The 18,659-nt window shown below is 36.2% G+C and overlaps 1 protein-coding gene across 1 annotated transcript in view; it reads left to right on the forward strand.

Moving 5' to 3' along the window:
- Positions 1–18,659, forward strand: part of CWC27 (CWC27 spliceosome associated cyclophilin) — a 239,838-nt gene that overhangs the window by 116,184 nt on the left and 104,995 nt on the right. The window contains exon 11 of the mRNA XM_027775064.1: positions 16,303–16,406. Within this exon, the coding sequence (XP_027630865.1) occupies positions 16,303–16,406 (104 nt within the window). The remainder of the gene's footprint in view (positions 1–16,302; positions 16,407–18,659) is intronic.

The following is an 18,659-nucleotide window of genomic DNA, read 5'->3' on the forward strand; positions in this document are numbered from 1 at the left end:
GGTTTAAAGTGATGAATATGGAAGATTTAATGCAAAGTGAAGCAAGCTAGACTATGAAAGAGAGGCTTTGTATGTCCCCACTTAATATATACTGAATGTCTGCACTCTATGGCAGAACCTGAAAGATTAGAAGGTATAAAAGCATGAAGACCAACTGTGGATACTAGACTCAGTGTGGCAGGAGGGTGGGCAATGGGGTGAGGGAGGGAGGGAATCAAAGGGGAAGGGAGAGGAAAGCAAAACATTTAATGGACACAAAAATGGAGAATCATCTGTTGATGATAATGTACATGGTGATATCTTAACTGAACTAATATGTAGTATATTCATGCTGGGAAAGTTCTTTTTTTAAAGAATTATATATTTAATTTTATTTAGCATTATTATTATTATTTTAATTTGCCATAGGGCATGTGTGCTCAATAGAGAGAGAGACAGAGAGAGAGGGAAAGTGACAAAGCAAGCTGCCAAGTCCAGGACTTGAACTGTGATTGGCCGTGTTGGAGTCCAGTGCCCTAACCACCACACGAACCCTTTCATTTTGTATGCTGTCAAGAGATATAGTAATTAAATGTAAAAGGGGGGGGGAAGAAACTTTTAAATAAATAAAGAAATGTAATTCAACAAAAATCCCAATGAGATGTTTTAAAATCTACAGAATTATTTAAGACATTGCAGAAACCAAACCCAAAAGGATATAAAAATTATTAGTATAAAGAGTATTAATCTAGGGGCCAGCAGGTAGCATAATGATTAAGGCACTGAACTCCCATGTGGTTGACCTCATTTAGAGTCCCAGACCCAGCAGCTTGACACTCACACCAGGCACATTTGTACACACGCCCAAAGTCCTGAAAGGAGAATGGAGGAGAAGGGACTCTGGCGGGCCATCCTTTCTGGGGGGTGATTTCTTACCTTCTGTCTTTCTGTCTCTCCAGCAACTGCACACACTATATAGCAAAAATGTCTCCAGCAACTGCACACACTATATAGCAAAAATATCTTTCTCCAAAAAATAAATAAATAAAAGTAGCAATCTAGGCTTCCCAGGTCAAGTATCAAACATAGCAATACTTAAAAAAGATTGATACTGATTCAATGGTAGAAAGTTAGATTGATTAAATCTAAGAAGACAATGAGATATTCAGAATATAGACTACCACATTAAAAAAAAAAAACAACCTTAATATATGATAATTTAAGACTCTGAAATAAGACATACCACGTTATACTTGGGTTAGGGATTTAAAAATCAAAGAAATCTCTTCTCCTCTTCCAAGTAGGTATATTAAAGAAATACATTACAATTTAAAATATGAAATTCTGGGATGAGCAGATGGCACAATGGTTATATCGCTGGACTCCTACATAGTCGACTGGTTCAAGTCCCAGTTCTGGCAGCTTAAAACCCATGCCAGGCGCATGTGCATGCATAACCAAAATCCTGAGAGGAGAATGGAAGAGAAGATATTGCAAATGACCATCCCCCCTGAGGGGTGTTTTCTTGCTTTCTGTCTCTCTATCTTTCTCTGTGTCTCTTCAGCAAGTGCCCATGCCCTATAGCAAAAATCTTCCCTAAAAAAAAAGAAAGGAAAAGAAACCAGCAGTTAGTGTAATGGCTATGTCGCTGGACTCCCATGTAGTAGACTGCGGTTCGTGTCCCGGACCCAGTGGCTTAAAACTCATGCCGGGCGCGTGAGCATGCATGCCCAAGATCCCGAGAGGAGAATGGAGGAGAAGGGATTGCGGCGTGACCATCTCCCCAGGGGATGATTTCTTGCTTTCTTATGTTATGTCTCTCTCTGTCTGTCTCGCGAGCGCACACACCCTATAGCGAAAACCTCTCCAAGAAAAAAAAAAAGGAAACAGTATCTAAATAAAAGAAAAAATGTAGTGATGTAGTGACCAGCAGATGGCATAATGGTTATGTCATTGTACTCCCATGTAGTCGACTGTGGTTTGAGTCCTGGACCCAGTGGCTTAAAACTCATACCAGGTTTGTATGCCTGCATGCCCAAGATCCTCAGAGGAAAATGAGGAGAAGGGATTACGGCATGGCCATCTCCCCCCTCCCCCCAGGGGAGAGGGATGATTTCTCACTTTATTTCTCTCTTTCTCTCTGTCTCGTTCCGTCTCTCCAGTAAGCACACGTGCCTTATAGCAAAAATCTCTCCCTAAAAAAAAGAAAAATATGTGAAATTCCAGGAGGCCAACATGTAGCCTAGTAGGTAAGGAGCTATATCCCACATGGATAGCCAGTTCAAATCCCAGCCTCAGCAGGTTCAAAATCATGCCAAGCAGATTTGTGCATGTACCCCAAATCAAAAAAGGAGGAAGAGGAGAAGGGATTTTGACATGGCTAAAACATGTAGCCTAGTAGGTAAGGAGCTATATCCCACATGGATAGCCAGTTCAAATCCCAGCCTCAGCAGGTTCAAAATCATGCCAAGCAGATTTGTGCATGTACCCCAAATCAAAAAAGGAGGAAGAGAAGGGATTTTGGCATGACTAATCCCCATCAGGGTGACTTTCTCTGTATGGCAAGTATGCATGCCCTCTGGCAGTTAATATAAAGGGCAAACTCTAGCAATTCAAATGGAAAATGTAGAATTAAATATTTGCTTTAAGAGAAAAAAGATCATACAGTAGGTTTTCAACATATAAAAATTTAAAGTCCGTATATTTAGGATATAAAGCACATCTGAATTTCAATAAGCAGGGTAATAACAGACTGTAAAATATGTTTGCATGAAAATATGACAAAATTAATATTGATACTATATAAAGACACTTAATTTCATAAGAAAAGTATATGAGACATATGAATGCAGATAATTAAGAAAGAAAAAGTGTTTGGGGGGGAAGACCATGGGGAACATTTGTCAAAGATATGCAAACCTGAGTATCTTTGAATTACTGTTATAAGGATTGAAAAGGATACAGAAGTACCCTTGAGACACTGAAATTTTATTAACTAAAAGTTGTTAATAACTTTAAAAACTAGAAAAAAGATGAGCAAGTCTAGGGCTAGTGAAACTGCAGTAAACTTCATAAACTCAAATTATCATTGGCAGGATTATAATCTGGTATTAGCCATTCAGAAGGCAGTATGACAAATGGAATAAACTATGAAGATATTCATGCCCATAGCCATTATGTGGAATTTGTTCTAAAGAAATCATTTTTCAGAAGAGTGTTTTCAAAAATGTTTCAGGCATTTAAAAAAAATTGAACAGAAATTACGTAGGTACTCATTAGTATTCATTATGCATTAAAATTTTGCTTATAAATCCTCTTTCTAGATAGAAGTCAGTTTAATTAATAGTCAATTTTTACATACTGAAAGCTTCTTGCTAGGTGGATGAATTATTGGAATCCTTTATTTTTCATAGTAATATGAAGGAAAAAGAAAAAGATCAAACCTGTTAAAGTTCCTATTTTATGAAAAAGATGTGACAGATGCATCAGACTTACAAGAACCTTTGGTAATTGTGCATTTGTTTTCCATTATGTATATATGTGTGTGTATACAAGATACATAGTTTCCTATGACTATCTAATATTTTTTGTAATTATAACCATAATCATAAAACATTTCATTGTTTTTAGAATCATAGTGTCTCAATTTGAAAGAGCCCTTAAAGGTACTCACTCCTCCTTTAGTACTCTAAAATATCTCCATCAAGTGGTGCCTAAACATTTGCAACTATGGGGACTCATTACTATATCAGGTAGTACTTAATATTGTGCTGAACTCTGTGTCCCTGTATAGATTTTACCCCTTAGTCCTGTTTCTGCTTCAAGTCCATGTGAAGTGAATCTAACTCCATTTCATTGTGACAGTTTCAGCGGTGTCTTCTGTGATGATTCTCCTGAGATTTCTCCTTTCCATGCAAATATTCCTAGTTCATTTAACCCTCTCATGAATGAAATTAATTCAGATCATCAGATGCATTTGACTAGCACAGTGTGAAAAAGAACACTTACCTTCCATGTATTAGATACTGTAGTTCTCTTAATGAAGTCTATAATTGTGTATCCTTCTTTGGCAGCTACATCACAGTGTTAACTCAGATTGTGCTGTAAACTACAAGCCTCTCAGTATTTTTCATTCTCGCTATTATTCCAAACCTCTTCCCTCTATCCATGTACCCAACACCCATACACTTATACTCAATGTAACAGCTCATGTTTACTATTACATTTCATTATCCTTTCAAGTACTCTTAGGATGCCTTTAAAAATATTTGCTTTCTCTCTGATTTTATACCCATGAATTTGTTAAGAATATCCCTATATCCAATTTAACACGCATTTGTGAAGTTATAAATATTTTATAAAATGTTAATAAAATGCTAGAATATGGTTAAGGATCTGCTCCACAATATTTGAGTGGAAACGTATCTTAAGCTTAACTTTGTTTTGTTTTGTTTTTTAAGAGATTTTTTTTGCTATAAGGCTTGTGTGCTCAACAGAGAGACAGAGCTAGAAAGTAAGAAATCAACCCCTAGGGGGAATGGCCATACCACAATCCCTTCTCCTCCGTTCTCCTCTTGGGATTTTGGGCATGCGTGCACACAAGCCAGGGGTGAGTTTAAGCTGCTGGGTCCAGGACTCAAACTGTGGTAGACTACGTGGGAGTCCAGTAACATAACCATTACACCATCTGCTAGTCCTAACTTCGACTTGTTTTTAACATTCTTGGGATAGAGCTAGTTATGACTCATCCATAATAATTTTTGTTTAAGCATTTGGCCATTATATGTTCTTTGCATTCACGAACGTAATGAAAGACATCTTTTATGTTATGTAAGTCCATAGCCACTCTTTTCCCACAATGTCAGTCTACTTTCTGTCAGAATAAAAAAGTGAACTTAATTTTAAATGATTTATTCTAATTAATTTATGACAGTTGTTTTTAGATCACCTTGTCTTAGGTGCTCTGCATTTTTATTACAATATATCTGCACGTGGCTTTTCTTTTTATTTATCTTGCTTGGACTTCATTTTTTTTTTTTAATCATTCATTTCTTCCATGAGAGAGAGAAACAAGAAAGACAGAGAAAGGCACCCCCTGACAGGGTCTTCACATCACAGTGCACCCCAGGCTCAGCCAGCCTGGATCATAGGTACACACACGCATGTCCAGTGTGTTCAGGAGCCACAGGATGCAAACCAGGGACCTTCCCATGTGATTCCAGCTTCTCAGAACGTTGTATTACAACCATGCCAGCAGCCAGCCCTCATTGAGCTTTCTGAATCTGAGGACTCGTGTTTTTCTTCAATTCTGGAAAATGTTCAGATATTGTTTCAGATGCTGTCTCAATCTTAGTCTCTCTTTTTTCTCTTTCTGCGTCTACTAACACATGTAGTGCACTTTTGCACCCTCTGTTTCATGGGTTAACCTCTCATTCCTGTTTTTTTTTTTTTTCTGTTTTATGTCCTGTGTTATGTATGGTTTCAAACATACCTTCTAGTTCACCATTCTCTCTTCAGCTATATTTTGTAAGTTATTTATTTAACGTATTAAGTTTAACTTTGATTGTTTTATCATTCTTTTTAGAAGTTATTTTGGTTCTTTTTTCAGTTCTTGTTGATCATCTATTCAATATTTTTGTTGTCTCTTATTTTATAAACATACATGTTTTATTTTTGTAGTATCGAAAAGCTTGAGTGTCAGGTTCTCTTACTTGTTGTTCCTCTGATTCTCATTCTTTTTTTTTTTTTTTTGGAGAGGTTTTCGCTATAGGGCACGTGCGCTTGCCAGAAAGACAGAGAGAGACAGAGAGAGAGAAAGCGAGAAATCACCCCCAAGGGGGGATGGCCATGCTGCAATCCCTTCTCCTCCATTCTCCTCTTGGGATCTTGGGCACGCACGCACACGTGCCCGGCATGAGTTTAAACTGCCGAATCCGGGACTTGAACCACGGTCGATCATGTGGGAGTCCAGCGACATAGCCATTATGCTAACTGCTGGTCCCTGATTCTCATTCTTAATGCTTTATTTCCCTGCATGTATTGAAATGTTTTTATTAGTAGTTAATTTTTTTTTGGAACTCATCTTTTCAGAATTCTGTGAAGTATGGATTGAGATGCCTTCCTTCAGCAGAGATTTATCTTTGGTCCTAAATAGATGCCTTATAGTATGCCTGTTGATTTTAATTAAGAATACTCCTTCTATACCCTGAGAGTATTGTTTAACTTAAGACCTTGCTTGCATGGCTGGACCTGAGAGAAGCTTCTTGTGGTCTTCCTGTGTTTGTAGATGTGTTTATTCCCACCTTGTCAATGAGTGGAGGATCTTAGTTTTATGTATGGGAATACTAGGTCTATCCTCAAGATTCTTAAAACCCACATTGTAGGATAGTGAGACCACTAACTCTGAGTGTTCCGATGATAGTTCCAATGTTTCTTGCTCTAGTTTTCAGTCCTCTACTTGTTTTTCAAACCCTGACTACCCTAGCACTATTTTTAAAGGTTTTTGTTTTGTTTTGTTCTTAATGTACTCTACTTAGTATTTTTAGGTACTTGATCACAAGGGTGTTTTCAGGTTATCTAGTATGCTGCCTTACTACAAGTGGAAATCTCATTTGTTTTTCATATTGAATTAATATCTTCTGTAAAGTTGGATTGTGGAATAGACATATGGCTTAAGACCGAATTTCTGTCATGGCAAATTTATTCTACTTCTGTGAAATATTGGCTAGGCCAAGTTCTTGTTATGAAATAGCACTTTTGATTCTGAAGTTTTTTTCTTGGTGGTTAGACAGAATACCAGTATCACCTACTGTTGACTTTTATGACTTTCAACAGTATTCACTCTTATTTAATCTGTTTGAGAAAACAATAAAATTTTTGAAGATTTGAGTGAGATTTTATGAAGATTAATGGCAATTTATATTAGATATCTAATATTTTTATTTTAAAATGCATGTGATCTTTCCCATGAAAGGAGTGACTATAAATCTAAAGGCTATAATGCAAGTGAATTTATGTTCCTCCTTGTCTTCTTTCTAAATTGTAATATACTAAGAATGGGGCTATATCTTTCTATTTATTCCTTAGTATTGGTGTAGCAGATTACAAAGGGGAAATAGGCATTATCTCTCAGATTAAAGTTTACCTTCTGATAGATGCCTTTCAGAATCACTTAGACTAGAATAATGTAAGTTCTCTGTTAACCTCCATCCTAGAATTTGTAAGTATATCTGTATTTTGTTATTGACTTGTTTTTCTTTACCATTTCAACTAGATTATAATAAAGAAATGAGAAATTTTCATTTAGTGACTAGAATTAGGGGATAGGAATTTTGTGATTCCTTCATTAAAAAAAAAAAAAAAAAGCTTTTGTAGTTCTCTCTTTCTTCTCTTTCTCTCTTTTAATTTATTTGCCAGAGGGCACATGCACTCACCAGAGAAAGACAAAGACGGAGAGAGGAAGAGGAATCAGCACCCCCTAATGGGGCATAGTTATACTGCAGTCTTTTTCCCTCCATTTCTACATCTTTTCTGTGTTTGGGGTACACACACACACACACACACACACACACACGTGCTTTTGTTTTTCAAGCTGCCAGGGTCAGGACTCAAACTATGTGATTGGCCATGTGGGATCTGACTCCCTTAATCACTAGGCTATTAAGCTGGTCCATATTTCTCAATTTTCATAGCATACAGTTTTTAATCTAAACAGTGCATCATGCACTAAAACTTATCAGTAAGCTTTTTTTTAAAAAAAGGTTTTTGCCATAGAGCATGTGCACTCACCAGAGAGAGAGAGAGAGAGACAATGAGAGGGAAAGTGACTCCATTCTGCTCTTGAGATTTGGGACACACATACACACATGTGTGATATGATTTTCAAACTGCTAGGTCTGGAACTTGAACCACAGTCAGCCATGTGGGAATCCAGTGCCTTAACCACCATGCCACCTGCCGGGCCCAATTATCAGTAAGGTTTGAAATCTATAATTCTATGGGGAAAGACAATGGAAGGATTTGCCTATTTAATCTCTTCAGTTAGATTAGGATCTCATTTTGTCAGTAATCAATTTTGTACACAGTAAGAATAGAAGTAGTGCTATTAGTAGAGTTAAGAACAACAACAACAATAATAATGCAAAGAGTTTTCTGGGATTAAGTAACTTCCATGGATTTTTTTTTTTTTCTTACAACACCTTACTACCATTCTTATTTCCAAGTGAGGAATCATAGATTGGGGTTGTTCAATGCCATACCACTAGTAATAGTTAGAACAGAACTTTGAACACACAAGGAGGTTTCTCTAATTTTATTCTGTTAGCCAATTGTTGGAGAATATATACATATATATACACACACATATGTATATATAATATATATACACACACACAAATTTTTTCACAATTCATGTGTAACTACAGTATAATATTCTCTGAAATACAGTTAACCTGAATGTCTACTCTAGCTGATGACACCATATTTCTGAAATCTGTGCCATAACCTTTTAGTTTTAATACATATCATGGACTTTTATTATAGTTATTTTATGATTTCATCAGCAACCAAACTGTAGTTTCATGACAAAGAATCTTTGTCGATTAAAGCAGCAGACTAAAAACCATGAAGGGTATAGTATTTGGTTTTCAATCACTTCCGTGTGTTATGAGTTTTTATCAGATGTTGGGAAATAACAGGCTTAAGCCAACTGCAGGTGCTACATCCATAGACCAAGAAGCAATGGTCTATAATGGGCATGTGTATAACCAGCAGCTTGTTTAACGAGATCTCATCTACTGTCTTATGCAAGAAACTTATACATGTTACATTCTACTTTTGTAGATTAAAATACTTTCAAAGACATATCAAACACTCAGGTCTTGATAATCTTTACCATTTTTTCTTGAAGGTGAATGTTGGAGAAGGTCAGTGCTTGAGTTTAGCACTCTTACAGTAAGAGACTATTTCTCACGCTATAAGAAGAAAGAATGAATATAATTCAGAATTTTCCTAAGGCACATTTCTGGGAACTAGAGAAAATAAAAATAAGAAAAGTATCTGAGAGAAAAAAACTGACTGAAAGTTTTGTGAAATAGTTGACAGTGCCTTTTTTATTTTTTTAGAAAAATTTTATTCATCATTATTATTATTTAATTTTTTCAGAGTTTTTTTTTTTTTTTGCCTTAAGGCACATGTACTTGCCAGACAGAGACAGTGAGAGGGAAAGTAATCACCCTCCAGGGGAAGATGGCCATGCCACAGTCTCTTCTTCTCCATTCTCCTCCTGGGATCATGGGTACCCACGCACACGTGCCCCACATGAATTTCACACCACTAGTCTGGGACTCAAACCATGGTTCACTATGTGAAAGTCCAGCAGTATAACTACTATGCCATCTGCTGGCCTCATCGTTATTATTTTTTTTAATTTGACCAGAAAGAAACAGAGAGAGAGTGGGAAAGTGAGAGCAAGCTGCTAGGTCCTGGATTTGAACCACGGTTGGCCATGTGTGAGTCTAGCACCTCAAGCCTTTTTAAATCTTCATCTCAAGGTCAAAAGCTACACAATGAAATAAAATGGCAGAATATTTAAAAATTATTTTAATAAAATACTACAGTCTGAATAAAATGTAAACATACTAACATAATTTAGTTTTCAAAACTTTACTGTACATTGGGAGCCAGCAGTTAGCATAATGGCTATGTCGCTGGACTCCCACATAGTCAACCGCAGTTTGTGTGCCAGACCCGGTGGCTTAGAACCCACGCTGGGTGCGTGTGCGTGCATGCCTAAGATCCTGAGAGGAGAATGGAGGAGAAGGGATTGCGGCGTGACCATCCCCCCTAGGGGGTGATTTCTCGCTTTCTGTCTCTCTGTCTCTCTCTGTCTGTCTGGCGAGCGCACGCACCCTATAGCAAAAACCTCTCAAAAAAAAAAAAACTTTACTGTGCGTTTACTCATTCATAATGTATTCAGATGTATTGGGAATGTTTTGCTTAAAGCTAAGGTAGCAAATCAAAATCAGCTTTCATTCAGTGGGTCATTAGGAGACTTCCAATAATGAAATTATGGTGGCCCAAACTAGACTGCTGTCACTAACCACAGAAAGGAAGAGACTTTGTAAAGGGAAAAGTAAAGGTGGAGCAAGAAAAGTAGTGATCTTGAAAGGAGAGGGTGCCGGCAGAGGCTTTATCATAAATAGGAAAGAAGAATAAGATTTTTTTTTTTTTTGAGGAGCTAAGATGATCAAAATTTGACTAATGTGCTCACCAGAGAGACAGAAGGTAGAGGGGAAAAGTACCCCCACACACAGTGGGGCATGGTTATACCACAATCCCTTCTCTTTCATTTCTCCATCTTGGGCATGCACATACTTATGTGCAGCATGTTTTTCATGCCATCACTGCCAGAACTTGACCCTTCAGTCAGTCTATGAGATCTGGCTTCTTGTTGGTGGGACCTCAGAGCCAGTCCAAAATTTGACTTTGAAAGTGGTAAATATGATGCATTTGTGAGATGTCTAGTGTAAATACTCATCCAACAGTTGGAAATGTGAAGTTAAGCTTGAGAGTGGAAATATGTAAAGAGCATCAGGCTAATAATCTTGATTTTATAGAAATTTCTAGAGAAGGGGGAGGAAAAGAGAAAATTGAGTCTAGACAACTAAGAAGCACCTAAGTTATAGGAGAAGAGGATGAAAGGACCAGAAAGAATATTAAAGGGGAAAAAGGAAATATAGCATGACAGTATGTCCGAAATAAGAGAGGGGCAGAGAGAGGTAGGGTGATCAAAAAGTCAGGTTTTCTGAAGATTTAAGTTCCAATCTACAATAAATGAAAGCCAATGGAATTTTAATTGAAGTCATACATTACTTCTGAAAGAGCAATTTAAAGAATATCTGGATTACTAGCAAGCTATTAAAATGGATGAGTAATAGGTAAACAATAAGAACAATTGATAAATTGGTTGTGAAAAAATATGGAAGGTAAAGATACAGAAAAATTGAAACAAAATACTCTCACTTTGACTTTTCAGACAACTCCAGATTCTCCTCCCAGCTCTATATTTTGTTACTATTTATTCTTCCCCCCTTTGAATTATTTTATACTATAGCCAAATTCCTTCCTGTTTTAGTACACACCCTGTGTTTTCCTACCTCTCTGTTGGATTAGGCAGACTGTTTAGATGCCTCTTCATTCTGCCTCTACCTGGCTAAACCCTACTCGTCTTTCAGTGCCCAGTTCCAATGCCTCCTCAGTGGAGCCATTTCTTACAGAGCCTACAGTAAACTTCACCTGCAGAATTGTTCCTTCACTTAATTTCAAAATACTTGTCATTTGTTTGTTATTATTATTTAATTTTTAATTTGACCAAAGAGGCAGAGAGAGTGAAAGGAGGAGAAAGTGAGAAAGCCGCCAGGTCTCGGATTTGAACCGTGGTCGGCCATGTGGGAGTCCAGTACCTTAACAACCCATCACCTGCTGGCCCCAAAATACTTGTCAGTTGTTTGTCATGACAGCTATTGCTTTTTATTATGCCTTTTTTTTTTTTTTTTTAGTCTCTTCCATGAGAGAAACAGGGAGAGAGAAAGATAAAGAAAGTGGGGTGCATGATCAAGGGGGTGCAGTGATCAATTTCCAGCTCTCACCCAGCCCAGGAACACGGGCAAATGTATCCCCATTGTGCTCAGGGAGGTCTTTGGACTTGAACCAGGAACCTCCCATGTGAGGGTGCCTCACAGAACATTGTACTTTACCACTATACCACCTTCTGGCTCCTACTATGCACTGTTTTTGTTTTGTTGTGTTGTGTTGTGTTGTGTTTTTATCATTAATGTACATAGTTTACTTCCCTCCTTGGAATTTAAGCTCCTTGGAGACTTTCTCAAGGTTTCAGATGTGGCATCGTGTAAAGAGCTTAGACTTAGAATTCGGATAGTCACATTTTTAATTCTAGCTCTGTCTCTTACTGTGTTACTGCAGGCAAGATATTTACTTAATCTCCCTAAATCTTAGCCTTCTTACCTTTAAAAGGTCTTTATCACAAGTTTTTGAGAAGATTAAGTGGGGAAGTAGGTAACTGATTCAAAGAACCTAGCAACATTAGATTCCCTTTCCTTATTTTTCTAAAATTCTGTGCCAGACCTAAAATGGTACTGTACAAATATTATGTGCTACAGACATTGTTGAATGAATTAGTAATTTCTTTGCTTTACTAAATATATTAGGGCTACTGTAATTTTTAGCCTGCTTATATTTTCATTAAGCTGATTTTTTTTAAAGATTTTTTTTTTTCCCATTAGGGCAGGACATAGTACAGACATACCAGATTTAAAATATATATATATATGCAGTGCAGAATGACAATGGTGATATATAGGCAATATTAAAATTCACATTAATTCAGGGCCAGCAGGTGACGTGGTAGTTAAACCACCAGACTAACTGTGGTTTGAGTCCCGGATCTGAAGGCTTGAAAATCACAGTAGGCACATGTGTGTGCATGACCAAAATCCCAGGAGGATAATGGAAGATAAAGGATTGTGGCCTGGCCTTCCCCCACCAAGGGGGTGATTTCTCACTTTCCCTCTCACTGTCTCTCTTTCTTCAATAAGCATACGTGCCCTATGGCAAAAACCTGAAAATAAAAAAAAAAGTAATAAATAAATGCAAAGAAGAGAAAATTTTAAATTAATTCAAATTATAAACATACCTATTAGAGAAAAAGTTAGTTTAAAGTTAATAGCAATTTATAAAAGCCAGGGTTTTTTTTCACCATTCAAGCAGGAACTAGGCTCTGAGGGGCCCAAGAAAATTCAAAGCTAGCCCACATACTTTGAAGGAATACAGTGACACATACTACACGCTTACTATTTTCTTTCTCACTTTAAACATATTTTTTTTTAAATCATTTCACTTAACTGTATTTATTTGTTTATTTAATTTAACCAGAGAGGGACAGAGTGAGGGAGAGAGAGAGCGAGAGAGAAAGAGAGAAAGTGAGAAAGCAAGCCACCAGGTTCAGGAATCAAACCACAGTCAGCCATGTGGAAGTCCAGCCCCCTTAACCACCACACCACCGCCAACCCCAAGATTTAAACATACTCTGTGCTTGTGGATATGATTATATTCCAAGGATTATAAGACCAGAAACCCTAACATTCGACTGCAATCTAAAGGTTAGTTTAAAAACGTGCACTTCATTACAAGCATTATGGATTCTACTAGTACTAGCAAATGTTTTTGAATAATCTGAAAGAATATGTCAGTTATAAATCTTCACTCACTTGAAAAATTCAGCATACATAGCAAGTCTTAATAATCTGTATATATCTACCTTTCTTTGCCTAACCTAGTCCTTTCTGAGTTTTTATTCATCATGGTTAAGTTTGTATATTGTGTAGCTACTTCAATAGTATATCTAAATCTTTGACTATTTAAAGATAGATTTTTAGAAGCAAGCATTATGCATTCATTGCCCTTTTAAAATTATGAACAGACTTTTTTCATGTATAGTAGAAGTAGTACTCACTTAAAATAAATAACATGAAAAAGAAATATTCTCACGTGACAGACAACTCTTAACAGCAGTTAGTGCTATTCTAAACAGCTACCAAAATAATAATAGCTACCATTTATTAAACAGATTTTGTGTTCAATATTTCACATACCCTACCCCTATTTTATTGTGGAGGAAACTGACCTTCAGGCAGGTTATGTAACTATCCTGAAATTACCCAGCCAATAAGTGATGGAGTTAGCTTCTAAATCAGAATTTCCTAAATCCACAGTTAATTCTTGAAATAATAATATTCTGTTGCCTCTAATAGTGTTTTAGAATGTGATATCTTACATTCTTTTTCTTTTTTTTTTTGTGCTAAGTCTTTGAAATCAGTGTGTATGTGTGTTTTACACTTCTGATACATCTCAATTCAGATTAGCCATATCTCAAGAACTCAGATATAGATGGACAGTAGACCAATTGTCTCAATATAACTACAAACTCGTTAATGCCCAAACTCAAAGTTATTACCTTCTTACCTAAATCTCTTCCTTCTCAGATCCCTATTTGATTGTGAAACCATTATCCTCCTAATGACAAGGCTTTAAACTTACCTCAGCCTGTACCCCCTGCCTTCCATGAGTCAGTGTTTACACCGTTTTCCAATCTCTCTCACATGTAACAGCGCTTTGTGACTCTTACCGTCAATGCCTAGCTTAGGCCTAAATGAGAGGCCAAAGAGGAAGAAGATAACTAAGAAGAGGCCATTGAATTTGGTTGATATAGAAGCAGTTTCAGTACAGTTTGAGAGGGATAGATTACAGAAGATTAAGAAGTTAGCGGTTGAAATAGACTGTATATATAAACTGTTCTTTCAGTAGTGGAGTCCATTTGTGAAGATAATAATCAGTTGATTCAAGCAGAGTCCAGGGAAATTTGAGCATGTGTGTTTGCTGAATGAAAAGGTCAGTGAAGTGGGAGTCCTTGCTATTGTAGAAGATGTTTCTAAAGCATGGTGGAATTTGAAGGCACTGGGCTCCAGATCTGCGCGTACACTATGATTAGCTGGGAAACTCGTACAAGGGCAAATCCCACATCTAAAGTCATCATGTATTCTGGAGGTTTGCCTCCCAGAATATGTTGTTAACAAGTTCTTTCAGGTGATTGGGATATTTTTACAGGTCCAACAAGTTAAGATAATTGAAGGTCCCATGAGGGCATCAGTGAAATGGCTGACCATAGCATTAAGAATGGTTAAAGAGCCAATTAGGTTAGACTATACCATGAGCTATGATTAATGAGCTGACTTACTATTATAAGAATGAGCACAGTGTAGTAGGAATGAACGACTTAAAAAGTTAAAAAGTAATAAACTTTGATTAGACAGGGAAATTTAAAAATTCAAGATCTTGCAAGCCAAGCAGACACAAAATGTGACTGTGCATATCTGATGTGGAAAAAAGTTCAAAAGAACTGAGCTGTGTATAATGTAAGGCCTGTTGGTTTGGTAATTCTAATATAGAACAGTGATAAAAAGGTGTAGGATTTGGACTCAGAAGGAACCACTAAAGGTTGAGTCGAGGTGGGACTACCTAGACTTCAGAGTCCACCAAACCATGACTTGGATATGTGAGGAGACCATTTCCAGAGTAGAGTGACTGCTTATGCTTACAATCACCTCTGAATATCTATGATCCACTCTGGCATTTGTTGAAGACACAGTAGATGCTTGACTATAAAGTGACCCTAAAGCTTCATGACATGAGTAATTAATACTATTTTTTCTAAAGCATGAGTTCAAATCTCCAGCCCTAAAACTCTAAGAACAAATCACTCAGCTAGTAACTTACACAGAAATCAACATTTATGTCCTCAGTTTGCCCTTAACACATGATTAGATTAATCATCAGAATACCCCGGCCTGGTTAGTCTTACAGAAGAGGGAATTGTATGCCAAATTGTGGTTAAATGAATTAAAACTAGAATTTAGAAATTCTAATGAGTTTTTAAAGTTTTTTTTTTTTTTTTTCGTAGAGAGGTTTTTCTTATAGGGTGTGTGTGCTTGCTGGAGAGACAGAGAGAAACAGAGAGACAGAAGCAAGAAATCACCCCCCAGAGGGGATGGCCACACTGCAATCCTTTCTCCTCTGTTCTCCTCTTAGGATTTTGGCACACACGCACACATACCCAGCATGAGTTTTAAGCCACCTGGTCCAGGATTCAAACCACAGTTGACCACGTGGGAGCTACATAATCATTACACCATCTATTGATCCCAGTTTTAAAAGTTTTTATTTAAAAAACTTTATTATTATTACATCTACCTATCATGTAGCTGCTTAGTAAAATGATAGGTACTGGTACCAGTTCAGGAACTCATTGTTTTGAAGTCACTTTTTTGTTTATATCCGGGCTAAATCCCTGGTAATTATAATAAAAATTTTATTTTGATTTAAGACTTCCGTAAATTATGAAATTGAAATTGGAATATTAAATTTGTTACTCAGGAGGATAATGTGTCACTTAATCACTTCTCCTGTTTGATACAGTTGAAAGGAAATATATTTTATAGTAACTCTAACTCATATCACTATTATGAAAAATTGTATAACTTTAAAAATATCCTATGTTACCATATCACAAAACACATGTACCAAACCAAAATGAATGAATTACATTATTTACTATTTTTCTTAGATTCACTGTTTTTCTTAGATTTATTATAGTGTTCATGAAAGCCAGTAACTCTGTTTTTGCTAAGCAGTTTTTTCTCTGTATACTTTATAGTTACATAACTTTTTTTTTTTTTTTTTGCTTTATAGTGAAGAGCTCAGAAAAGAAGCAAGACAACTAAAACGGGAACTCTTAGCAGCAAAACAGAAAAAATTAGAAAATACAGCAAAACAAGCAGAAAAAAAAGGTGAAGGTAAGAACATTTATCAGATATTACGGATTTTCACTTTTCTTCCTCTTCCTTACCTCCTCCTTCTTGGCTACTCTTCTTTCCTCTTTTCAATTCTCCTTGCCTTCTCCTTATCTCTCTTTCTTCTTCCCTCCTCGAGTTGTTTTTTTGTTTCTATTTACTTGGTTGATTATAGACAATTAGCCAGTAAAATAAATCTCCACCCAGGACATTTTTCCAAGAAGCGAAGTCTGTGCAAACATGGTCATAACTCTGTTCTTCAGTAAGCTCAGTGAGAACAAACAGACTTGAAATCAGGCAAAACATAAATGTTGCCATAGCACACACCTAGATTAAAAGTGCGTGTGGACGGGGCCAGGCGTGTAACATGCTAGTAAAGCACTTTGCAAAGGAACCCAGATCCTTCATGGCCTACTGCAGTTGGAATTCCAGTCACCGCGCAAATACGGGTATGCTGAGGATGGAAGATGAAAGAAAAAGAACTGTGGCCTGTTTCTTTCCATTTCTGTCTTCACCAGGGCACATGCACCTTCAGGCATTAAAGGGGAGGAAGAATATAAGAGTGTATCATATACATTTTTAAAAATTGTTTTGGGTCTGTGTTTAGTGTGTAAACATTTGCATATTAGTTTGAATAGTACCAAACACCTAATTTTTGTTTGTTTTTATTCTTACATTACAACAGAAAATCTAAAATATTGATAAGACTGATCAAAATAACACCTTGCTGCTTATGTAGGCTAAATATCTTCTTTGTTTCACTATAATTTTATTATGTTAGAATGGCTTCAAAAAAAAGCTATCTTATGGAATATCTTTAATTGAGTTTACAACTGTTTTAGCCATAAAGCATGGAATATTCTGTTTCAAGAATAACAGCTTGGGGCTGGCAGGTGGTATGGTGGTTGAGGTGCTGGACTCCCACATAGGTGACCATGGTTCAAATCCTGGACCTGGCAGTTTGCTTTCTCATGCTCCTTTTCTCTCTCTCATCAAATTGAGTAACAATAATAAATAAATTTAAAAATTTAAATAAATAATTTAGAAAATAAAAAAAGAATAACAGCTTGGTGCCCTCATATCTGTTTTTTGTTTGTTTGTTTTTGTCAAATCTACAATTACATTGTAGTGTCAGTGTGAACATGATTAGAAATTTTATTCGGTTGTATCTAATAATGTTTATTAAATTTATTTTAACAATTTTGATTTGTCAATATGTCTACTTCATTCTCATGCTTTTGAAAAGCTTTAAATCATTTACTAGATTCTAGTAAAATACTGATTCACTGGACCTATATCAAAGACTATGTTGAAGCATCTATCCTTAAAGAATGCATATTCTAGTATAGAACAGCAATGCAATGTTTGGCCAGAGGTATTATTTATTTTAAGTAGCACAAATATTACTACATTACTATTTAAAGGACATATGTTTTACATTATGTAACATATCCCCACTTTCTGTTGTAGTAAAGGTAGATATTTCATAAAGAGTTGAAAGTCACTGAAATATATATTTCAGTGCAGCTAATATTTAAAAATTACTTACTATACTGGTATAAATTATAAACTGCCTTTTTAAAAAAGCATAAACTTGTCTATGACAAGATCATGTAGGCAAAATATAATCCAGAATAAAAACTAGCTACAGTAAATGGATATAAAATGCCAGATATAGTGTGTGTGAAAGAGTAGGGTCTGAGGAAGGACATTTAGAGGGAAAAATAGAGAGGCAAAGCATTAATGGGACAAAGAAATGTGGTATTATCTGTTGAAGATATTTTATAGTTTTATCAACTGAACTGAAGAGAAAGGTTCACCTGTTGATGTATTTGCTTTGTAAGCTAAATAATAAGATTGAATGTATAAAAGAAAATGAAATATAAAAATGTAAAAAAAAAAAAAAACTAGCTACATTGCCTATATTGAAATTTGAAAGTTGTCTAGTCGTATTGTATAGGATTATTTTATTTTTAGGCTTATATATATTTTTTCAGGGGATTTTTTATAGTTAAAAATATTTTAGATGTATGAAAATAATTCCTTTCATTTTGGGGCTAATAATTATGAGTACCCCCATGTCTGGAGAACTAGGCTAGACTAGGAATTACTTATTTTATTTAATTCATGATCATTAGTATTTTTTTCACATGAGTTCACCAGAGAAAGAGAGAGAGAAAGAGAGAGGGAAAGTGAGAAAGCAAGCCACAAGGTCTGGGACTCGAACTGTGGTCAGCTATGTGGGCAGTCCAGCAC

This window comes from Tupaia chinensis, unplaced genomic scaffold (assembly GCF_000334495.1).
Source record: "Tupaia chinensis unplaced genomic scaffold, TupChi_1.0 Scaffold000516_1, whole genome shotgun sequence".
Classification (NCBI taxonomy): Eukaryota; Metazoa; Chordata; class Mammalia; order Scandentia; family Tupaiidae; genus Tupaia; species Tupaia belangeri.